The 25,135-nt window shown below is 43.3% G+C and overlaps 1 protein-coding gene across 1 annotated transcript in view; it reads right to left on the bottom strand.

Annotated features, from left to right (window-relative positions):
- KIAA1549L (KIAA1549 like) overlaps positions 1-25,135 on the bottom strand; it is a 251,388-nt gene that overhangs the window by 13,811 nt on the left and 212,442 nt on the right. Inside the window, exons 17-18 of the mRNA XM_074337085.1 lie at positions 23,494-23,623; positions 1,785-2,135 (exon numbers count right to left, since the gene is read on the bottom strand). Of these exons, the coding sequence (XP_074193186.1) occupies positions 1,785-2,135; positions 23,494-23,623 (481 nt within the window). The remainder of the gene's footprint in view (positions 1-1,784; positions 2,136-23,493; positions 23,624-25,135) is intronic.

Genomic DNA, 25,135 nt, shown 5'->3' with positions numbered 1-25,135 from the left:
TGGTTTTACTTGTTGATCAGCAAGCAAGTTTCTGGCCCACATGGTCATCTGGCTGCTCACTGCGGGCTTGTGAGTTAGAATTAATAATAAGAAAGCAGTTGCGAGCTTAATCAGCATGAGTCAGAGTCCTGAGATCTGATCACCCTAGAGTGAATGAACAACATAGAAATTCTGTACCTGCCAACCTAAAGACAAGTCTCTGCACTGGAGATGACCTGACCCAAGCACAGCCACCCTTGCCCTAGAGGTTCAGTTCGAAATGAACTTCAGTCTATCCTGCTAAAGCTTCATCAAGAGGGAACGGTTAGGTTAGAGAATGACATTCAAAGAGAGGGCACTGACAGAGAGAGAGAGAGAGAGACAGAGGGGATTAGGAGCAGTGCCAAGGGAAGACATCTCAGTGACCTGGGGGTGGGGAGGAGAATCTGGATCAAAGGAGAACAGCCAGGAAATTACAATAGTGTGCAGGCTATGTAGTTACATAGCATAACAGAAATTTTTAACGTGCCAATATAGTGTGCAGTGTGTACTTTGAGGGGGCCCCGCGGGGGGGGGGGGGCTTGATGTTATCACAAGACTCCACAAGCCCATCGGTGTCCCAAATAATCTACTGCAAATGAAAGAAATAATATGGATGGAGAGACAGTGTAACACAGCATAAGGCAGAATGGCATGCTGGTTAAGAATATGAGCTCTGGTGCCAGAATGCCTGGCCTTGGGTCCTGATTCTGCCCCTTCCTGGTTGTGTGACTTGAACAAGCTCTGTAACCTCAGTTTCCTTATCTGTAGAATGGGGATAAAACTAGTACCTGTCTCAGAGGCTTGCAGTCAGGACTAAATAAATGAGTTAACACACGTGACACCTAGATCAGTACCTAGCAACAGTGAAATGCTCAATAAATGTTAGCTTTTATTATGTAATTATATATCACAATGACAATTTATAAAGCTCTATTAATCAATAACCCTTGGGATAGGCCATGAAATATTACAAAGGTGGAATCTATACATGCAGAAAGCATGTCTATTGTGGTCTATGGCTTATAAAACTAAGTCTACTTTTTAAAAAGATATGTAGATCCTACGGTGATGAACGAAATGCAAACTAATTAAAATCGTTTAAATTATGGAAGCTTTTATTTATTGGATCCTTTCTAAGATACTGAAGTGTAGTTACCACTAAATGAAATAATCATGACTAATACTTCTATGGCATTTACTGTGTGCCTGGCATTTTTCTAGTACCTCACGTATATTAACGTGTTTAAGCTTTACAACAACCATAAGAAGTAAGTTATTTTTCTTATTTGTTGATTTCACCTACAGAGAATTTTAGTAACATCCCCAGGTGACAAAGCTAGTGAGTAGTAGAGCTGTGATTCAAAGTCAAGCCACCTGCCTCCAGAGCTTCTGCTCAGAACCACCAGGCTACGTGGACCCCTAACATGCAGCTCTGCAATGTGTTTTGACATTTAAAACGGGTCCTCACAGTTGGAAATGTATGAAACCACCAGTGCATGCAGAATGAGGTCAGCCCTTCACAGGAGGGGTAAGAGGAGAGGAAATTCATCCTAAAATGTGTTACAGTTGGACATAAGTGCCTCCTGTGTGCCTTTGCCCAGGATTAAAAGGCTTAGCGTGGAGGATGAAATGAGAGCCTAGCAAAGTTCATCTCCAAATCCCAAGGTGACCCATCACTAGAAGTCCCCACTCTGAGACGCTTGTTGGAACACCCCGGGCAAGACTGACCTAATGATGGCAGGCAGGTGAGACGTGCGACTTACCGGCCGGGGCAGACTGTACTGGTACATTTCTGGGCGGTAGGTTGGCACCCACTGCACCCCAGCCCTGGGCCGCGTCATGGTCCCAGGAGCGCTGGTCACCACCTCCGAGTAGGGCAGGTGCTGTGTTGAGCCGTAGGCCTCCTGGTGCCGGCTCTGGCCGGCATGCCCCGCGGACGCCAGGCTGAAGGCCTCCTCCAGCAGCATGTGCATCTGTTGCCTGACCTCATCGATGGAGGGCTGGGAGCTCAGCGTGGAGGTCTCCGAGTGGCCTTTCACCTGCCTCGACCTGGCGTAGCCTCGGGGCTCATTAACTCTGTCAACGTTGGTTTCCTCTATGATTTCAGGCTCCGTCTGTGGGATCAAACAAATGCCCATTGATTTGTTAATTAACTTTGCTTCTTCCCATGAATGTAGTGTACTCTAAAGTATTCAGCTCAGAGAGGTGATATTAGGCATATGTGCGAATTGAAGTTATATCCTCGGTGTCCTATCCAGGCGTTCACACGACAGGAGAGTCACCTGGCTTTCTAGCAGTAAGGCCACACTCCAGCTGTCCCTGTGTACTTCAGTAATCTATAGTTCAAGCAATGCCATAGGCCTTGCTAGTTAGCCTAGTGACCATGAGAAATGCCTTTCCATTGCCGACGTTAACGGTATTCTGGAAAACCTTTTAGAAACATTCTCTGCTCTTATGCCTTTTAGGTAAAAGAATCTAGAGCCGTTTTGTAGTCCACACCCCAAAAGTTGGCGTTCTGGATTCTAGACTAACTCTAAATGGTCCAGCAATGGGTTAGAGAATTGTTCGTTGCCTGATGCCAGTTTCAGAAATAGTAACAAAACCTGGCCTCTAGCTCACTGATCGCAAGGTGTGGTGCACACTAAATCAGAAGCTGAGGGCAGGGCCCAGCAGTCTGTGCCTTAACAAGCCCACCAGTTTCAAGTTTGAGGCCCACTATCTAGAACATTCTCCTGCCCTCCTCCCATGGACCTTCCATTTAGAGAGTAGCTGCAGTATTTAATTGGGCAGAGAGCTGGGACTTCACCAGCTTCCAAAGCAGGCTGCACGGAGTGTCTTGATGCTTGCTTGCTAATGAATGCTTAGTTTGTAAGTCTTCATGGCAGATTTTGGTCCAAGACTTTCTTTTGTACTAACGTCATGGTGAGGTTTTGGGAGAGTAGTTAATCTGCGATTACTTCAAGTAATGCCTGTGGCTACCATTGTCTGCTAAAAGAACTTAAGAGTTCTGCAAGGACAAATTGGCACAGATCAGCTTCCCACCCTGCTCTCTATCTGTGACATAGGAATCCCCCCTTATCTGGAGGAGATATGTAAAAGACCCCCAGTGGATGCCTGAAATTGCAGACAGTACCAAACTCTATATATACTATGTTTTTTCCTATACATATATATCTATGATAAAATTTAATTTATAAATTAGGCACAGTAAGAGATTAACAACAATAGCTAATAATAAATAGAACAATTATAACAATATACTATAAGTTATGGGAATGTAGTCTCTCTCCGTCTCACTAATAACCAATGTGATAAACTAGATGGCTGCTAAGTGACTAATGGGTGGGGAGCATACTGTGTTTCCCCGAAAATAAGACCTAGCCGGACAATCAGCTCTAATGCATCTTTTAGAGCAAAAATTAATATAAGACCCGGTCTTATATTATAGTTAAATAAGACCGGGTCTTATATAGTATAATATAATACCAGGTATAATATAATATAATATAATATAATATAATATAATATAATATAATATAATATAATATAATATAATATAATATAATATAATATAATATAATATAATATAATATAATATAATATAATATAATATAATATACCAGGTCTTATATTAATTTTTGCTCCAAAAGACACATTAGAGCTGATTGCCCGGCTAGGTCTTATTTTTGGGGGAACACGGTACGTAGCTTGGAAACACTCGACAAAGGGACGATTCACATCCTGACAGGGGACAGACCGGGATGGTGAGAGATTTCATCACGTTACTCAGAATGGCATGCAATTTAAAACTTATCAATTGTTTATTCCTGGAATCTTCCATTTAATATTTTTGGACCGCAACTGACCTCAAGTAACAGAAACTGTGGAAAGCGAAACCTCAGATAAAAGTGGGGGTGTGTGGGTGCGGCCCACGGAAACACATTGTCACAAATTAGAAAATCCAGATAAACAAGAGGAAAACATTTTTAAAATCCATCAACATTTGGTGCACTTATTCCACTCCCAAGCTTATCTGAGTGTGTGTACACTCCTCCTCCATACACATACACCCATTTAAAAAAGATCTATGTATTTCTATCCTGGTTCTGGGCGCTTCTTATTATTTTACATAGAGTGAATAGTCTCCTACCTGGGTTCCACAATTTAACAGCTATGTGACATTGGGCAATTTCTTAGCTTAGCCCCTCCCCCCAATAGAGTCTGAGACATATGTTTATATACAGATAATTTATTTTGGAAAATAATTCTAGAGAATAGCAGTGGGGGCTTAGGATGAGTAAGCTGGGGAAGGAAGAAAAGCCAATCAAAGGCGGGGACTAAATTAGTGGTTGCTGTGAGCACTGTGGTTTATCCTGGGGAACCTCCGAGGAACCATGTAGAATGCATTCAGGATTGTGTAACAAAGTTTTCTGCACCAGCTCTAGCCCCCTGTTACACCAGGCTTGCCCCAGGGACCTCCTTGCATTCTGAGATCTGTGCAGGTGCCAGGTGGGCGAAATGGGCTCCCACAGACCTCCCACAGAACAGTGGCAGAGAAGGCTCAGGGCAAAAGTCAACGATAAGGGACTGCTAAGGTGACACAGCCACGCAGCTGCTGCGCAGGGCGAACACCAGAGCAAAGTCAGGTCAAAAATGTGTGCGAGAAGTTAAAAGCCAGGGCGGAAAAGGAGTTCCAGGAATGTTACCTCACTTTTCGATGTTTCAGTTTCCTTGTCTGTAAAATGACGATAATAATAATAAGACCTGCCTCCAAGGGTTTTTACAAGGATTAAATACGATGATACATGTAAAGAGTTTAGAACAGTAGCACATGGTAAAAACACAATCACAGTAGCTGCTGTCATTGTCATAATTGCCGTTATTACTTCGATTCATTCAACTGCACTTATTTCTCATGTAATGTCTATGGATAAAGCACGCTAATGATAAGAATAAGCACAGCAAGGAAACATCATCAGAAAACACTTTCATACGGGAAGTCCTTCCCTCCTGAATAGCTATACATGGAAGGTCAGAACTTTGTTATTTTCCATATTTTAAACATTTGCTCATCAGAGAAGAAATAAAAAATACAGAAAGCACAGAAAAGAAACGAGACATTTCCTGTTATCAGAGTTAGGGCTTGGCTATACTTCAAGGTCAAAAAACAAGATTCTCTGGCAACTTGCAAGCCTAGATTTATCAACAAACATCTCTACAGTAAGTGATTTAGGGCACTATTTTTATATTAACACAAGCAAGGATAGATTATGGAGTAGAATGGAAAGTTACCTTCACAATAATAAACAAGAACTCAAAGACATTTCATGCCTGGATGCATGCCTGCGAACTGGCTGGGGGATGAACTGGGGCTCCTCTACATTGGGGTTCTTTAGGGAAATGTGCTTCCTGAAGGCCTGCTGATACCTCCTAGGGTAGTGAATGCAGCTTCTGAAAAATATTTTCTTCACAATGCACAGAACATTCTGAACTGAATCTCAGAGCCTGAGGGGACTTTAGGAGGCCATTTAATTCAAGCCCATTTCACAGATGAGGAGGTTGAGGCCCGAGCGGCCCGACTTAGCTAAAGTCACCCAGAGGTGACAGCGGCAGAGCCTAGCTCTCCCAGTTCCTGTCCCCTGTGCGACCTGCTGCACTACGTTGCCTCATCAGTGCTCGTTGCTACCCACGCATTGCCTTTCCTCCTACATCCCCAGTCTCCCTAATAAATAACAGATGCTTAATGCTAAACTCTTCGCAGGTGGAAGATTGATGGCATGGGGGTGAGCTATGATTTTTCCCGCTCTTGAGCTATGCCATGCATTTCGGTCATACTGGTGGATCTTTATTATGTGAATCTATAATTTTTGCTTAAGCAAGACCAACGTATAGTTCTTAGCAATAACTGCCTACTCTCCTACTCTCCCAGGAGCCCTGGAATGTGGCTGTGCTGGGTTGGGGGTTTTCTGAGTAAGGTGGGTGGGGACATATTACCTTTGTTGGGGAGGTGGAGACACTTTCTCCAGGATCCCGCTGCATCTACCCCATAACGCCCCAATGAAAATTAACCTCCTCTTCCTCCCCTCGAGTTTCCACTTTGCATGGGGGGAGGGAGGCTCCCTTTACTGGAGGGCCCAGAGTCATAACCCAGGTATCACCTCAAAAGGTTTGATTTAAAGAACTGTTTTCCCATTGTTCTCACTTGGTTTTTCAGTTTCTCGAGATCTCTAAATGAAAACAAGATGAGCTACCATTGTCCCCAAGGCTGATCCCTCATCACACTTGATTTGCTTATTCAATGTCTATCTTGCCCAAGTCTGGACGCTCCTTGAGCTCACCTCATCTCTGTCTTTCATGAGCTTAGCACGTGGCATTTGGCATTCAATAAAGCTTTGTGAAACTGAACCAAAATAAACAATTCTGTCCAATTGCCAATGGGGTGGAATTTGAATTTAAGATAAAGGGCCCACTTTCTCTAACAAATTTCCTCCAATGCTAATGAGCTACAAGACCAAGGTTAAGTCGATGAACTCCCTAAGTCTCAGGCTCCCCATCTGTAAAGTGGGAGAGTTGAACTATGGTCTGCGAAGTCCCTGCTGGTTTCCACATTTACTGTTTCTTTGACTCTCTCTGTTCTAGAGGGGCCCAGATTCCTCTACTGTCATCATTCTTGAGGGAATCTGATGTCTACTTCTGGAGCAATTCCTCCCCCCACCCCCATTATCTCCCTCCCCATCTTGAAACATGTGAGCACTACTAAGTTTGTTCTTTGACTTAACAGATAATTACTGATGTCACTCCTGTGCCAGGCCCTGGGTTGGGAGTTGTGGACACAGTGATTAATAGGTTAGTAACCCAGCGCTCAAGGAGCTCCCAATCTGTAGGACTCAGATAACAACAGCAGCAGTAATAACAGCTAACATTTATTAGCAGCCATGTGCCAGACACTGTTTGAATGTTTTATACATATTCACTCTTTTCCTTACAATAACCTATGAGGTAAAAACTAGAATTACTCTCATTTTACAGATGAAGAAATTGAGGCATTGAAAGATCAAATATGTTGCCCAGAATTAGTGGTGCCGTGATTTGAACCCAGGGAGTCTGATTCCAACACCCAAGCTCTTACTCACTATATATATAAACAGATCCGTTACCATATTACAGATATGGGCTCTGACAGAGGGAGGAACAGAATTCTGTGACCAGGGAAACACACTATAAAATAATTATTGAGACAATCTACCTCATAGATCACTATAAGGATGAAACGCATCAATATGCAAATATAGTGCTTAGAAGAGTGTCAGGCAATAAGCATTTAATAAATATTAGCTGCTATCATTATTATTGTTATTTGCCTCCTCCCAAAGACTGGGAGCTCCTTTAGTGCTGGGTGAGTGTCTTATCGTTATATCCACAGCCTCCAATCCAGGGCCTACCCCTAAGCTGAAGCCAGTAATTATTAAGTGGAAGAACCTAGCAGGTATTTAAATCTATTTGAGGACCTGTGATGTGCCAGCCCTGTGCTGGGTTTTCCACATGTATTATCTTACCCATCCCTGAGAGCTGTATGGTTGTACCCATTTTCCAGATAAGGCATATCATGCCTATTGGCTTAACTTGCCCCAATTCCTTCTCTGTAACTTGCACATTTCTGAAAATACCTTTTGCTTTCCCCGCCCCCCCACAAAAAAGGAGAGACAGGAGCAAAGAATAAATTCCCAGTGTTGGCTGATGGTTGGGTTGGGTACAATGTTGGGGGCCATATCTGGGACAGAGAATATATTTTTAAACCTCCTTAACTTGAGTTTACTATCCAGACTTGTTTCTCCAAGTGCACATGCCTGAGAAGCACTGAGGAGCTATTATTTTAAAAACTATTCTTATAAACTAATAAAGATATACTTCAATAAAAATTCTAAAAAATTAATCAGGGAATAGTCTGTTCACGACAGAAAATTAGAAAACACAGATAAGCAAAAGGAAGAAAATTAAAATCCTCTCTAATCCTACAGCCAGAAATAACTGTTAACATTTTGACCATCGTGCATGTCCTTCCAGATGTTTTCTATGCATGTGAAATAGGATGAATATTAGGAATTCTGGAGCATTGCCAACACACTACCCGCTAGTTCCACACCACACCCCAAGCCACTGCAGAGAATGCTGGTTTGGGGAGTGTCAGTTTTCCCCTCTTCCTCTTCTGAGGGTCCACCGTTTGCCACACAGATTCTCCGGCTTCTGTGATGGAGAATAGGAAGTGGGGGAGGGCAAAGAAGCGGAAGGGGTGTGGGCCACAGGATTTTTTGGTGGGGATTTTGGAGAGAGGTGCAGAAGCAGCTATAAAAAGAAAATGGGAGAGGAATTATGGGAGAGGATACTTGGGGTTCCCAGCAGGGTTGTAATTTCCTTCAAGTGTGTTCCTGTGGTGTTTCTTTTTTCTTGAATAATAAATGAGAATTTTAAAAGAGTTACCGGGCAACCGGTAAAGGAGGAGAAGTATTTTAAAATTACTTTTGTTTACATAAATGCTCTCTCAGACTGAGACATCTGGGCCATGATTTTATAACCAGAACATAAACATACATACCTATGTGTATATGAGGTCTGACAATTAAGTTCTTGAACTTGTTGCATAATGTTGCTAACCTTTTTTTTTATCAAAGGGATTATTCATTATGAATTTGTACCAGCTGGACAAAACAGTTAACCAAGTTTACTACTTGGAAGTGCTGAAAAGGCTGCGTGAAAAAGTTAGATGACCTGAACTTTTCGCCAACAATTCATGGCTCTTGCATCACGACAATGCACCAGCTCACACGGCACTGTCTGTGGGGGAGTTTTTAGCCAGTAAACAAATAACTGTATTGGAACACCCTCCCTACTCACTTGATCTGGTCCCCAATGACTTCTTTCTTTACCCAAAGATAAAGGAAATATTGAAAGGAAGACATTTTGATGACAGTCAGGACATCAAGGATAATATGACAACAGCTCTGATGGCCATTCCAGAAAAAGAGTTCCCAAATTGCTTTGAAAGGTGGACTAAGCACTGGCATTGGTACATAGCTCCCCAAGGGGAATACTTGGAAGGTGACTGTAGTGATATTCAGCAGTGAGGTATGTAGCACTTTTCCTAGAATGAGTTTGTGAACTTAATTGTCAGCCCTCATATATCTCTATATATTTTTTTATAAAATGAGGTTATATTATATATATTTTGAAACCTTCTTTCTTATACAACATTATAAATAAATGTCTGTCAACAAATATATGTATTTATAAGGCATGACTTTAAATGATTTCACAGCATTCTGCCATATGGAGTTTTCAGCCTGTATTTAACAGTCTACTACTTGAGGTGTTTTTCCAATATCTTACTATAGAAACAAAGCTGAAATAAGTATACTTGTGATTAAAACTTTGCATGTAACCATGGATTTAGCCTTAGGTTAAATTCCTAGAAGTAGAGTTACTGGATTAGGGAATATTTAAAATTTTGGATACTTATGGTGTATCATAACTCAGCACCAAGGGCTACGGGTATTTAGAAAAAATTCAGGCCATGTCTTCTGCACACATGAACACAATCAGGACCCTGGGCTTGAGCTTTATGGTGCCCACTGGATAGAGCAAGCATCTGTAATCCTTTGAACTGATAAATTTTATGCCTGAGACTTTCAATGAACATGGGTCTGTGTGAGGAGCTAGGACTTATGGGAGTTCTTGCACTCTATGTCATCCAACAGGAGAACTCTATGCTTACAGTAAAGTGCCACGGTTGTTAACTGTCCCTCTCCTTGACTTCCTGTCCCTTTCCATATATACTTATTTATCTTGGCATGCAGTACAGCGTGTGCATGTGGCTTGTCACGTCTGCATGCAATGGGTTGAGACCTTTTCTTTTTTTCTCGAATGAATCCTTTTGGTGAGGAAACACCTTAGTCGATATTATTTTCAGTTGATACAACGTTGTTTTCCAAAGAGCACACTAGTCCCATATTCCTAGGATGGACTACAGTGGCTACGTTTCCATGTGACTCAGCTTCTCTTTGAAACACCACGGGAGCACACTTGAAGGAAATTACAACCCTGCTGGGAACGCCAAATATTCTCTTTTTGGAAAATATTCCAACACAGCTTAATTCTAATGCCTGGTACCGGAGCACATTCTATAGCTCCAAGGCTTCTTCATCAAAACGAAAAACGAGTTTTCTTCATTTAAATCAGACAACTAGTGAAAAGACAAGCCACAAACCAGCAAAAAATATTAGGATTTGTACCCAAAATATATAAGGAATGCCTACAAATGAATAACAAAAAGACAACCCAACTTAACAACTGGGCAAAGGCTTGAATAGGTAGCTCAATAAAAGAAGATACAGAAATGTCCATAGATAGATAAATAAACACATAAAAAAGTACTCAACATCATTAGTAATTAGAGACTCATTTCACATTCACTGGCATGGCTAAAATTAAAAAGATTTGTAACAACGAATGTTGGTGAGGTGGAGCGGTAGAATTACAACCGTCACACGGCTGTAGGAGGGTAAATAGTAAACGTAGTTTGTAAACCTGTTGTAGTGTCTTAAAAAGTTAAATATCGACCTATCTTATGACCCAGAAATGCCACTCTTACGTATTTATCCAAGATAAATGAAAACGTATTGTCTTAGTCTGTTCAGGCTGCTAGAATAAAATAACAGACTGGCTGGCTTATAAACAACAGAAATTTATTTCTCACAGTTCTGGAGGCTGCAAGTCCAAGGTCAGGGTGCCAGCAGGGTCCAGTGAGGGCTCGATTGCAGTCTGCAGACTTCTCACTGCATTCTCACACGGAGGAAGGTTGCTCTGTGGGATCTCTTTTATAAGGGCCCCAATCCCAAGCATGGGCTCCACACTCGTGACCTAATCACCCCAAAAGTCTCCACTTCCGAATACCATCACAGTAGGGGTTGGGATTTCAACATATGAATTTGGGGGGAATGCAACTATTCAGACCATGGCACACATGTTCATAAAGTTTTACATAAAAACGTTTATAGCAATTTTTTTCTAGTAGCTCCAAACTGGAAACAACCCAAGTGTCCAATAATAGGGTGATGGATAAACAAATAGTGGTATACGTACACAATGGTGTAGTACTCAGTAATAAAAAAATAAACTACTGATACATATAACATAGCTAAGTATTGAGCAAAAGAAGTCAGACACAAAAGTGTACACGCCAAATAATTCCATTTACATAAAGTTCAAGAACAGGTAAAACTATGTTGGTAGATATCAGAAAAGTGGTTGCCAATTGGGGGTAGTGGTGGTGAAGACCGACTTAAAGGAAGAATGAGGCAGTGTATTGGAGGTGATGAAAATCTTCTATATTTTGATTAGATAGGGTGGCTATAATAGCATATACATTTGTCAAAGCTCATCCAATTGCACACTGAAGACCTGTACATATTATCGTATATAAATTTTGCCTTACTAACGCAAACAAAATGAGTTGGGCAACGTAGCTCGTTTGATGAGGAAGGTTAGGGAAGGCCTTTGTGAAGAGGTGACATTTTTGGAGACCCTGAGGAAGGGGGTTGGCCACATGATGATTGTAGGAAAACTTATGAAAAAGTCCTGAGATGGGGAAGAGCAGTATTTGAAAAAAAGGAAGGTGTCTGTTACGGGCTGAATTGTGTCCCCACCCCAAATTTATACGGGAAGTCCTAACCCCTAGTACCTTAGAATGTAACTGCATTTGGAAACTGAGTCTCTACAAAGGTAATTAGAATGGGCCCTAACTCAATAAGATTAGTGTCCTGACAATAAGAGGAAATTTGGACACAGACATGTAAAGAGGGAAGACAAAGTAGGGCGAAGGTGGCCATCCACAAGCTAAGGAGAGAGGCCTGGCACAGATCCTTCCCTCATTGCCCTCAGAAGGAACCAACCTTGCCAACACCTTGATCTCAGATTTCCAGCTTCCAGAACTGTGAGCAAACAAATTTCAGTTGTTTTAAGTTGCCAGGTCTGTACCACTTTGCTACGGCAGCCCGAGCTGACTAATCCACGGCTCCCTGTGGCTGAAGCCCTACTTGTCGGGAGATGGGGCCGGAGAGGCTGGCAGGGACCAGATCACGTAGCGCCATGAAGGCCATGGTCCGAAGGTTAGACTGTTTTCAAAGGGCAATGAGAAACTCTGGAAGAATTTTAAGCAGAGGAGAAACGTGATTGGAATTTATGGGAGATCAGTTAGACTCTTGCAGTAATCCAAGCAAGAAGAGATGGCAGGGGCTTGGGGTAGAGTGGACATGGACGAAGAAGACGTACATGAGTTCATGATATATTTTGGAAGTGTGCCAACAGGACTTGATGGGAGAGATGTAGGGATGAAGTAAAGGAAGGAGTCAAAGCTGAGACCCTCTACTGAGAAGGGGCATTTTGCTACACTGGTTTCCTTGATGTTCCCTGAGCTCCCCAAGCCTGGGTCTTCCTCTGGGCCCTCCCACTTGCTGTTCCTTCTGCTTGCAATGCTCTTCCCTCTGGGGGTCAGCCTGGTTGGCTCCCTCATTTCAGGTCTCTGCTAAAAAGTCACTTCCCCAGACAGTCCCGCTCTGTCAACCCAGAAAGAGCATTGCCTGTCATTCTCCATTGCCTTGCCGTGCTTTACGTTCCTCCACAGCATTTCTGACACTGTGCTGTACCCCTATGTACTTGGGTATTTATTATCTGTCCCCTTACTGGAATATAAATTCCACGAGGGCAGGGCTTTTGTCATGTTTCCTGCTGCATCTCAGAATGGCAAATAGGACTTTAACAAACACTTGTGGAATGAATGAATGGCAACTAGTCTTAAAGTAGAGCCTGGAGAATTTCTGCTCAAAAGTCTTCAACAGTAAAAGACAGTTCCACGTGTTAAAAGAAATGAGACAGTCTTATTTAGAATGGAGTGGAAGAGGAGGAATAAAGGAGTCTGGAAGCCAGTTATTCTAGAATTTCTCGAGTCATGAGCCCTTCAGTGGACAGAAGTCTTACAAGGTCATACTCTCCAGGATACACAAGTGTGTGCAATACCACTTCACCTCACGCGGGCACTTCATTTCTGGAGCACAAGAATTTGAAGGACCTCTCCAAAATTTGCCTCAAGGCAGTGATTTTCAGCTCAGTGTCAATCACAGTTTCATCCAGTAAGAACAGAGTCTGAACAAATTCTGCCACTGCACAGCAAGGGCTCAAAGACCAAGTGGGGCTTTCAGCAAGATAGATTTCTAGGCCATCTGGCCGTGATGAATTGATCTGGCTCCATGTCCATTTTTCTCTCCACCAAAGAGGGTCCTTTGGGCAACACACAACAGTGCTGCTTTTCTCCATGAAATGCCTGCTCTGACTATAAGAACCCCATTGCAAATGCTGCCAGCCAGTGAAGAATGAGAGGCATATTTACAGAGCTGCTTCTGGAAACCAAATGTCAGGGTGTTTTCACTTCTTCGTGTGGGAGAAGAGCTATCACGACACAGGGGCAGTCAGCAGCTTCCTCCTGAGCCTACACCTCAAAAGCTTCTCTGACAACAAAGGGAAATTGGTACCCCTCAGCATAGGTAGGGGGGTTCAAAATAATGATTTGATGACTTCTCTTCTGCAACAGGTGTGCAAATGGAATTAAAAAAAAATCTCAGGAAATCTTCTCATTTCACTCCGATTGCTTTCTAACAGATGACATACAACTACTTCCAAGCTATAGGGATATGAAAACAGCACGCTGTCTCTGAGTTTTAGGTGAGTATAAAAGACATGGTAGGGTCTCATAGATTTCTAAGCAAAGAGGGGCATTTTTTTTAAATCTTCCAAAGAGTGACCCATAATTACACTGAGATTACGAGGATGGAGAGTGAAGGGTAAAAGAAGGTGCTTCAATGTCATCAGCAAAAGGACAAGTGTCAGCGTCACTCGCTGCTCCTAAAGCAAAGCGTTTTCATCCTGGAGCAGGAGTATCAGGAACTGGCGCCATGCTCTTCCCTTTCTCCCCCTTAACCTGTTGCCCTCCACAGAGCAGTGGAAATTCAATTACTGAGCAAGTCACGAGACCCCTTTCACCCTGAGTTCCAGCCGCTGGCCACCCTGTGTTTAGTGTAGTATGACCTTAGAGGTCACCTTTGGAAGTGTGGCCCGTGTTGGGGCAATGGGGGGAAGGTCTTGGGCACCCTTTACATCCATCATGCTGGAGAAAGGTGCCTTTTGAAGAATACAATCCTCTCTTTGGTGTGTGACAAAATCCATAGCAGTTCTGAGATGTCTAAATTGCTAGAACGGAAAAGAAACAGAAAAAAGTATATCCTTCTCTCCCTCATGGAATCTGTTAGCCATAGTTGTAACAATTAATGTTCCCTGTGGGCTTTCTGCATTCATTCCTTTAACTCTCACAACAACCCTGTAGGTGGGTACCTCTGCATCCCCATTTTAAGATGGAAAACCTAAGGCACAGAGAAGTGAGGTAACTAGCCCTAATTCACACTGCCAGTAAGTAGCTGAGCCGGACCTGAAAGCAGCCTAGCTCCAGAGGCCATGCGCATAACGATTTCACAGCATTTCGTGTGAATTCTGGGAACAACACATGAGCCACAGTCAATTAATTAAAAATACCTTTTAAAAAGGAGTCAGGCTGAGAGTAAACACATACAAGTGGCTTTCTCTTATGGGAAGCTATTTTGCTTTTTGTTTTTGAGGTGAGTCATCACATGATTTTTCTTATCTCCTTACCTGAGCTGGCACTGCAGGCAGCCAGGAGACAGAGATGAATCTTGAGAGTCAACACTATGTCATAACGAAGCAGGCTCTCCCCACCGCCAGCTCACATCTGCTTTTCCTCCTTTCACTTCTTGAAAAAGCCAGACAAACTCACAGAATCCCTCTTTGTCATGCTATCTGCCTCTAAAACACAACCTCTAACTGTCGCCAGGACTTGCCAAGCCCAGGGGAATAGTGATCAGTGGCTTATCACCATGGGATCTTTCTCGTTATGGAGGGCCAACCAAAGATGAGCAGCTGAGCCTGGAGGGAAGAGTGACAGGGAGGATTACACTGGTTTTGCTCCTTAAAAAGCCTAACCACCACTGTTCTTCAAGCAGTGGGGACTACGATGGCCTCAGCACCCATCCACTCCTCTTGCATGTCTCAACTAGCGGGTCTGGGGCACTAAACCTACCCAAGCTCCACCAGTGAAGTCTGACTGGGTTAAATCCATCAGTTTAAGCCCCTCCTCTCCCACCCCCATTGTTACAGTGATTGATACGAGGGTGGGCACTTGACCTCAGTTAGAGTAAAACCCATAAACCTTTTTCCGTGATTGGGAAGAGAGAAATTCTCTCTTGCATTGGTTAAAGTAGTATGTAGATGTGAGGTCTGAGGCTGCTGCAGCCATTTCCTACCAGAGAGAGCCAATCTGTAGATGAAGCTCCCACACAAAGAAGGGCAGTGCTGTATAATGTGGAGAAAGGAGCTGGAGCCCCAATCAAACCGTGCCCAGATTTACTGTATCCAATACACCCCCTTAATGACTTACGGCATTTTGAGTTGGGCTGGGATTTCTGTTATTTTAGACAAAGCATCCTAACTGATAACCACCATTTAGACTGAACTTCACACAGTAACATGCATTTGTCTAAGCCAGTCAAATCAAATGTTTATAAGGCCTGGAGTTATAAATCTGCCCCTTACTTTTGAGTCTCAGCTCAGGAGTCACCTCTTCTGGTTGACACACTTGTTTGTTAAGCTGCTCAACAAATAGAGACACTGTGTCTCCTACAAGCATAGGTTCCTATTCCGAGTGCTGAGGTTTCCAGGATGAATAAAACATGATTCCTGTCCTTGAGGAGTCAAGTGGGGAAAATAATACATGCAAACATACAGATGGAAGAAAGGAGAGAGGGCTTTGATTGGTGTGAGTCACCAGGTGCTGTGGGAACACAAAGGACAGGCATCAAGTCAGACCCGTATCACGGGGTCAAGGAAAAGATTCTGGGGAAGATAATGTTTGAACCAAGTTCTGAAAGCATTGTCTGGACAGGTGGTTCTCAACTAGGGGTGGGTTTGCCCCCAGGTCCATTTGGCAAAGTCTGGAGACATTTTTGGCTGTCACAATCATTGGGAGGTGCTACTGGCACCTCACCAGTAGAGGCCAAGAATGCAGCCAAACATCCTGCAATGCACAGGACAGCCCTCCATACAAAGAATGTTACAGTCTCAAATGTCAATAGTGCCGAAGTTGAGAAACCTTGGCCTGCATGAAGCAGGAAGGGATGTTCTGAGCAGAGGGATGAGAACGTGCAAAGACCAAGAGGTATGAAACCACATGACAAGTCTTGCAAGGACATGTAGGCTGGAGCCACGGGGTGGCTGCAGCAGTGGCGAGCTTCAGCTAGAAGGATGTGCCTGGGCCAGCCAGAGCAGATATGTCCTAAGCCAGAAGCTGAGAATTTGAGTCTTATCCCCAGATTTATGGGGAGTTATTTGAAACAAGGATGTATTTTAGAAGAATTCCTCTGGCAGCTGTTTGATGGCTTCAGCAGTGGTGAGTAATGGGGACTAGACCAGGCAGAGACTGTGGGACCCATGGGTTCAGACCTTCAGGACGACTTCCTGCTCCCCTCCCTGTTCACTGCCATAGCGCACTGTGTGTATTTCTCCCTGTCTTTTCCACTAGTCTGGAAAAGCACTGCGGGCAAGCACTGTAGTTAATCCACCTTTCTCTTCTCCAATACAGCCTCACACAGGTAGCACAGTGGAATTGCATGTGGGGCTTAGATGCTAATGCCAGCAGAGAAGGTAAAACTCCTGTAGAGTAAAACGTTTGAAAATCCCTTATAATGTCCACATAGTACAACGTACATGGCCCATGTACATAACCTTATAGAGTAATATATAAAACAAAATATATAAGCTGTAATGGACAATATGAACAGAATATATGTAAAAGCTAATTTTTTTGCAATATTTAAATTATGTTTTTCCTTTGTCTTTCAGGGCCTCGGTTGCTGATTTTTCCTATGTTCAATGCAGATATGATGCAATGGTTCCACTGCACTCAATAAATGTTTGCTGGAGGAAATGAAAGGGATAGCAATTCCCAAGGGGTATTTTCCTTTGTCTGCTGGCCTCGGGCTCCTGTGGGGGTTTGGAGGCCACATGTGGGCCAAGGAGAACCAGGGTTGGGAGGGACCAATGTGGCGAGGACACTCTGTGCTGCTCAGATCTGTAGGACGCATTCCCCTAGCTGCCTGCTGGGCACACTGCCAGCAGCTGGCCCTCAGGTATCAAGTGGGAATTGCCCTTGTTTTCCCCGGGCATTGCTAGGATTTGGCAATGTCAATTCTCTCACTGGGAGTTGTTCTTGCCTAATGAGAGCTGCCTTACCCAAGGACACCCAGTAACTGGTTATACTAGAATACAAAAGCCCAGATACTTCACACAAACTCAGGACAACTCTGCAGGGCCATGTGGCCTTCAGAGCTCCCCGTGAGATCAGCTGAAGCCTTGTAGTAGTGGTACCATAGCCCAAATTTTAACTCTGCCCAATCCCGTTTCCTTTCCTTCCCCTACAGGTGTTCATACCAAGAGCATGCTGGGAAACCTGGCCTGCAATAAGAGGCTACCCTGGTCAAGAGGCTCTGAGGCGTCAGAATCCAGGAGAAGCAGGACGGTAGGCAGGTACCTACCTACCTAGAAGCAGGAGGGTAGGCAGGTAACTACCTACCTGGAAGAGCATCCAGGTCACAGGGAGAATCAGAGGGAATGAGCAGGCAGATGGCACTTGTGTGCTCACAACAGAAGGGAAGTTGTTTGTCCCCTGCCCAGTGGGAAACTGGCTGCATGTGAGGGAAGTCCTGGGCTTGCAGGGGAGGCCTGGCTCCAGGTGAGGTCACTAGGCCATCCTGCAACCTGGCCTGCTCTCTCCCAAATGTGCCAACAAGAATCTACCTCCTGCTCCCCACCTGCCAAGGGGCCTCCAAATTTGTGGGGGTTAACAAGTATTTTCCTGGGCAGCCACCAACCTGGTGAGATCGGGACTATACCAAACAGCCACCTTCACCATCAAACACTTTCACCTCTTTGCCTCAGGCACAATGAGGTGGCCTGATTACAGGTGATCAGATATTTTCCATTGGATTAAAAGCCACTGTTAAAATACAATGTACTATAAATTAGCTTGAGGTAACAGACCACGCCAGGGTTATTAATCATTTAAACTTGCAGGCAGAGATGGGATAAAGAAATGAAAGGCTGAGATTGGAGACACAGGCAGGACAGTTCTAGGGGGAATGCTAACGGGATGACGGTGGCAGCAGCGGGCTCAACACAAGAGCACCTATTTCAGAGGGCAACCAGCAGGTTGAGGTGAAGGACAAAATCCCCAAATCCAACCATGGTTTTCATTGGCTTCTCAAAGAAACCAAAAGTTGGTTGTGCCCTTTCCTGGGAACATCATGCAGTGCCAGGACACTCCCTGCTTTGCCTTGGTTGCCAGCCATCAGGCTGAGGCTGCACAATGCTGGGGGAGGGGCGGCAGTAGGTGAGCAGGAGAGACTCCCATTAATAACAGGATTTACAAATTTATCTTGAAGGCCCCAGACTTGCTATAAGCTATCACGGGCAGTCAGGGGCTTTCTGGATGATTTTTCATTCCCCTGCAAATGGAACCCATCAAAACACTGTTTCGATCCTTTGGCCTCCTTCCAGTAACCACTGCTCACCTGGAACAGAGGCAACTGGCTGCACTGTCAGCCCAGAGAAGCCAGCAAGATAAATACTTCTCTCATCTCACTTTTACCCAGTGCCCGTGGTGGGGGTGGTGGACTGGCATTTGGGAACATCTTTGCAGCGTGCCCTCCTGTAGTGCTGACGCTGAACGCTGACTGGATAACCTACACTTCAGGCCCTCCACGAGGCGGCAGCTGTGGTGGAAACACCAGGTTCTGTCAATTAGATGCGCTAGTGTGCAATTTGGACAGAGGACCTGAGGCAGGGCCCATCTTTCTTTCTTTCTTTTTTTAAAATTTATTTTGAGTGTGTTTTTCCAGGACCCATCAGCTCCAAGTCAAGTAGTTATTTCAATCTAGTTGTGGAGGGTGCAGCTCACAGTGGCCCATGTGGGGATCGAACCGACAACCATGTTAAGAGCACCGCGCTCTAACCTGCTGAGCTAACTGGCCGCCCCGGGCAGGGTCCATCTTTCTGCTTCTACTAGTCAGTTCCAGGGCAGCTCACTTCCCCACCTTCCTGCTTGGGGCAGAGGCAGCAGCTCCTCCTCAGTGCCAGCTCTGTGGTTTTGTTCAGTTTTCATGGAACATTCCTCCAGCCCTCCGATGGTGTTGACAGCACCTCATTCCTCAGTTTGTTTGTTTTTGTCTGTTTAAATGGCTTGATGTTTTCTGCAGCTGAAACTTGCCTGATACAGTACCCCTTTTGGTAGATGTACATATTCTTTTCACTTGTCAAATCACCCGGTTTTTACTAACCTTTCAAACCATTTCCCCGAAGAAGGCCTCTGGAATGAGAACTGATGGTTGCAATTGCTAGAGCAGAGCCTTCAGTCTCGCTTCTGAGATGCACCGATGGATCAATCATCCTTCACATTTTCAACCCACTGCCCACATTTTAGAGTCTGAGCCCGACAGTCTGCCACGAATGCTCTCTGAGTACCTCAGGGGTTGGAACCTTCAACAAAGCGCTGGAAAGAAACCTAAGGGAAGTAGCTTGCCAAGGTCTCTACTTCTGAGAGGTCAGCATTCATTTTCAAAGTTGTAATTCAGACAATCTGTTTCAGAGTCTCTTTCAGAGCCAAGGTATATAGCTGACCCCATTTCTGTCATAGATTTGTAAACTCCAAACACAAATCAAGGTTGAGGAGGTGCATTTTTATTTCTGGGGAATGATCTGATTATTACTCGCCCATTGGAAGCAAAGGCTGATTCATCATCCACACTTTGGTTTTTATTGTGCTTGGGCCGTTTTCTTCTCCTTGCTGCTTCATTATTTGGGCCGTTTTCTTCTCCTTGCTGCTTCATTACTTTCTATATGACTTTCATTTGGAAAATAACATTTAAAAATACTATGAAAAAGATATTTTTGCTTTTAAATATTAGGCTGATTATCTCTTCTACCCGCTTTATGCACTGGAATTAATTTTAATGCCAAAGTTAGTTTAATGATATGGTCTGGCCTTTTAGGAGTGATCAGTTTTGGACTTCTGTCTAAAATCATGCATTCTTCTAAAGGGGAGGCCTCCTCCTAGAAAACTACTACCCAAATGAGCCATAGTTTCTGCCAGGAGTGTGTTGCATCCTTAGCTGTTAGGCAGACCAAGAGGCTGAGAACTCTTGCAAAACAGTGATTCCCAAATCCCTTGGAGCCAAGCATCTCTTTTTTGCAGGCCCTAAGACCTCCTGCTCTGTGGGAACATTTTTTTTTAAATTTTTTTTTTAATTGGGAAAGGGGAACAGGACTTTATTGGGGAACAGCGTGTATTTCCAGGACTTTTTTTTTTTTTTCCAAGTCAAGTTGTTGTCCTTTCAATCTTAGTTGTGGAGGGTGCCATTCAGCTTCAAGTTGTCCTTTCAGTCTTAGTTGTGGAGGGTGAGCTCAGCTCCAGGTTCAGTTACCATTGCTACTTGCAGGAGGTGCAGCCCACCATCCCTTGCGGGAGTTGAACTGGCAAACCTTGTGGTTGAGAGGATGCGCTCCAACCAACTGAGCCCTCCGGGAGCTCAGCGGCAGCTCAGCTCAAGGTGCCGTGTTCAATCTTAGTTGCAGGGGGCGGAGCCCACCATCTCTTGAGGGACTCGAGGAATCGAACTGGCAACCTTGTGGTTGAGAGCCCACTGGCCCATGTGGGAATCGAACCAGCAGCCTTCGGAGTTAGGAGCATGGAGCTCTAACTGCCTGAGCCACCGGGCCGGCCCCTGTGGAAACATTTTGAAGTAATCCAGGCTGCCATCAGTCCTGGGGCTAAGATTTGCTTGTAGAGCATGTGTTTGTTTGCTTATTTATTTATTCATTTATTTTTACTTGCAAGCTTTTCTGATGGGACTCTAAAATAGTCAACCTTTAAAAAATTCACAATTAAATAAATCTCTCAGTGCTTTTGTTTCTACGGTATCAAGGAGCAGGTTCCCCTGGTGTTCCTTATCTGGCAGAAAGGACTGGAAATTTTGGCCTGGCTTCAAGTTCCCCAGACCCAGTAGGAAGATTGACATGTTTCCAACTGAATGACCTGTTCATTGCTGGGCTAATGGATTCTTTTGCCAGGAGTGCTTTGGCATTTTTGGAAAATCAAGAGATCAGAAAATGAATGCATTGTTTAAAACTATGACGCTCCTCTTTTTCTACTTTATCTACTGGTCCATGTTTTGCTTGTGTGAGTTATCTGTGAAAGAATTTTTGTGAGACTTGATGTCTAGCCTCTAAGAGAGACTCAGTAATACAGACTATATATTATGTTATGTGAGGACAGATGTATGGTGTGGTGGGTGTACATGGAAGCTATATTGCATGGTGGTTAAGGGAATGGGCTCTGGAGGTAGGCGGACAAATTATGTAACTGCTCAGTGCCTTGGTTTTCCCATCTAGACAATGGGCATAATGAGAGTACCTACCTGACTGGTGACTGTGCACAGGAGGAGATACAGGAATTAATTTCATTCTTATAGTCAACAGTCAAAATTCTTAAAATTGTCCCCTAGATGACCATTTTCTCTTAAGGAAACTTATACTTGCTTATGTTTCTGAGATCCCATGCATGTCTCAAAGAAATGTGTATTTTTTTAAAAAAAAATCTATTAGTGCTTCCCTCAAGTAATCTGTGATTGGAATATTTACATGTTTGTGAGGGGTGAGCAACCTCCTTTTAAAAATCATCTCTCTTCTTCTGTTGTTCTAAGTAATTTACTAACATGACATTCTAAGAGCATTAAGTGAGTACTCTAAGTCATGGCACAGTGGTTAAAAAAATCTGCAATATTCTTTTTTCAAGACTAATAGGAAACCTTTGGCCTATTTCCTCAAATTGGAAAAATGTCTGTGCCTAGAACCTCACCAGAAACCTCTAAATACTAATCTTGAAATTAATTAAGAGTCCTATCATACCTCAAGTGTTCCCGAGCAGAAGAAAATGCTCCCTCAACTACAAGCATCCAGGAAGAATATTCACTGTTGGTAGGGAGAGATTAATTGGAAAACTGAAATGCCCAATATTTAACCACAGGCTGATTATCAAATTGATGACAGAGTTTGGTATAGGAAATACTTGCATGAGGAGAAAAATTAATGTTGAATAATTTAATTTGGAGAAAAATAATGATTTGACCAAAGCATCTAGAAGTTTACAAAACTAAACTATCAAACTGTCTTATATGAAAAAGAAAAAAAAGATAAGTGTACTATCACCAACACAACCATCAAGTTTAAATGTAAGGAAAGTAATTAGAAATTTAAATTAGGTAGAATATCTCTGATTTTAATTGGACCATTTCAAAAAAAAACACCCATTTTAAGCTTTTGTGGAAAACAATGACCAATCTTGATGGGAAAAAAAAAAATCTCTTTGCCTGTAAATTTGCATGGTATATTTAAGAAATCAAGTGTCATTTTCAAATTACAACCTCACAAATTATACTAAAACTGTATCCAGACATATTTGAATCATAACTCTTGTTACAGACAATTTTTTTTATTTGTAATAAGAGAAACGTTTTAGGAGAATGGGAAAGAAGCATTTTTCATAAGACCTAAAAGTATATTCAAGACCATTTGAAATTCTGGGACAGGATGAACCTTATTGAATATTTCAGCAGGGTTATCATTCACGTGAGTGCAACTCATGGGTGCACTGACACGTAAACAACTTGGTAGGAGGCACCAAATTGTATAACTCATCATCTGGGGACGTTTGATGGGATTAGCAGAATTTTTGCAGTTTGGAGACATCACGGCACATAAACATGTACTTCATCACATGAAATCACCAAATCACTCTGTTGGACATCTTACTGTTTCCATGGCATATTGAGGAGTTATGAAACCAGGAACAAATCCAACTCCTCAACATTGCTATGAATTAAAAGAAGCTTGTGTTCAAATGAATTTTAACCCATGGCCATGGATTCTACCGAGTTCCTAAGAACAGAGGAGGAAAAAATTAAGAACATTTAGAATAGATGCTGAGTTTAAAGGTCAATAATGTACTATTCACAAAATGGCTGAATTTAGAAATCAAGATCCTTTTAGCAATAATTTGTTACTCTGACAATTCCAAGGAGTCTTACTTTGCAAAATAGGTAATAAGGAATATAAAACAAAATATCTTACTGCATTTTAAAATTACACAAATATAGAATAAACAAAAACATATGGGATGCTCTATTCCTTATTCCTTTTGCTTTCAGGGAAAGCAAAGCTTGTATTCACCTTGGCCCGGCAGAGACTTACATCATATCCGCTGTTACGGATTCCACGCCGGGGTCGCTCGCGTGTCACCAGAAGGTCCATCTCTGTTTCCCCTGGACTCGGGCTATTCAGAGACTGCCGGCTTCGGTAGACAGAGTTTTTCGTCTGTTGCCTAAAAAGAATTCAACAACTGTTATGATGCAGCAAATACCCTGACAGATGGAATTCTCCACTGATCCAAACTACAGGCAACCAATGAAGGGTTTGGTTGGCTTGCCTCACAAATCTCAGAATTGATGGGTTTGTTTGTCAGCCATCAGGGGCCATAGAAATAGTGGAATAAATGTGTTTTTTTCCCCAGATGCTGTAACCATTTGGCTGAATTGTAAATGCTCTTTTGTATGGTTAACTACAGTCAATTGCAGCACTGCAACCTCATCTAAAATCCTGCTGATGGCAAGGCCAGGGGCTTTCCCTTGACCCTCTAAAACAGCTAACACTGGAAGAACAAACTTGCTTTTGTTGACTGTTGACTCAGCAGCCTCCTGTTCCTTTTCATCTTTCTGATTCCACAGGAAGGGTTCCATGATGTGTTAATAAACCCTGTGGCTGATGGGATGCTTAGTACTGACATTGCAGATAAGTTTTCTTTTCTACCTTCACCACAATGATTCCCTTATGGGCTAAGGAGCCATAAACCAAGAGGCAGTTTGGGGCTTGTCCACCTGTCCATCCATCCATCCATCCATCCATCCATCCATCCATCCATCCATCCATCCAGCCATCCAGCCATCCAGCCATCCATCCAGCCATCCAGCCATCCAGCCATCTAGCCACCCACCCGATATTTACTGAGTGTCTACTGTGTTCCAGTCACTGTGGAACATAATGAAGATCCACAGTAAGCAAGACAGAGTTTCAAGCTAATGAGAGAGACAGATAATCCACATGATAATTTCAGAGTGGTAAGTGCTATTAAGAAAAACAAAGAGAAGTGACAGAGGATAAAGAGGATGGGGAACGACTTTAAGTAGGAGGGTCAGGGAAGGCCTCTCTGGAGAGGTGACATTTCAGCTGAGACCTATTTAGAGGCAGCTACATGCCCATCTGGGCACAGAGCATCATTTCAGGCCCAGGGAGGAGCATGTTCAGAGGCTCTCCTCAGCTCCCCCCTTGGAAATGCATACATTTGTCACCACTGCCCTGTTTCCACTTGGCATTAGAGGAATTTTTTTGAGGAGGGAGTAAGAAATAGCGACAAACAAGGGTTGTGGCTATGCTGTTATTTTTCCACAAGACACAACTCTTCCGAGTGGGGCGTGACGCCCAATGGGGACAGGTGACTTTCAAATGATCCTGCAAAGTGACAAAGGTAGGATAGAAATCACTGACTTCCTTCTCATTTAACAATAAGTTTCTCTCTGTAAATAACTTGCATTTCAGAGCATCTATCTTGAGAGAACTCCCCAAATATCACCTATTTTACGTCTCAGTTCTAAGATTCTATCCATTCATGGACTGAAGGTGAAAAGGTTGCCTTATTGATTCCCAGTGACTATGTGGGAAGCTAGAAACCTGGCAGGTATACATGCCTTTTCATGATCACACACCCAGTTAGTCACAGCATGACAGTCACATCCTGTTAGTCTAGAACACACATTAGAACTCCCAAGGCAAAGCACTA

This window comes from Rhinolophus sinicus, linkage group LG06 (genome assembly GCF_036562045.2).
Source record: "Rhinolophus sinicus isolate RSC01 linkage group LG06, ASM3656204v1, whole genome shotgun sequence".
Lineage (NCBI taxonomy): Eukaryota > Metazoa > Chordata > Mammalia > Chiroptera > Rhinolophidae > Rhinolophus > Rhinolophus sinicus.
The sequence above is the reverse complement of the archived record's forward strand: the minus strand, read 5'-3'. Positions and strand labels throughout refer to the sequence as shown.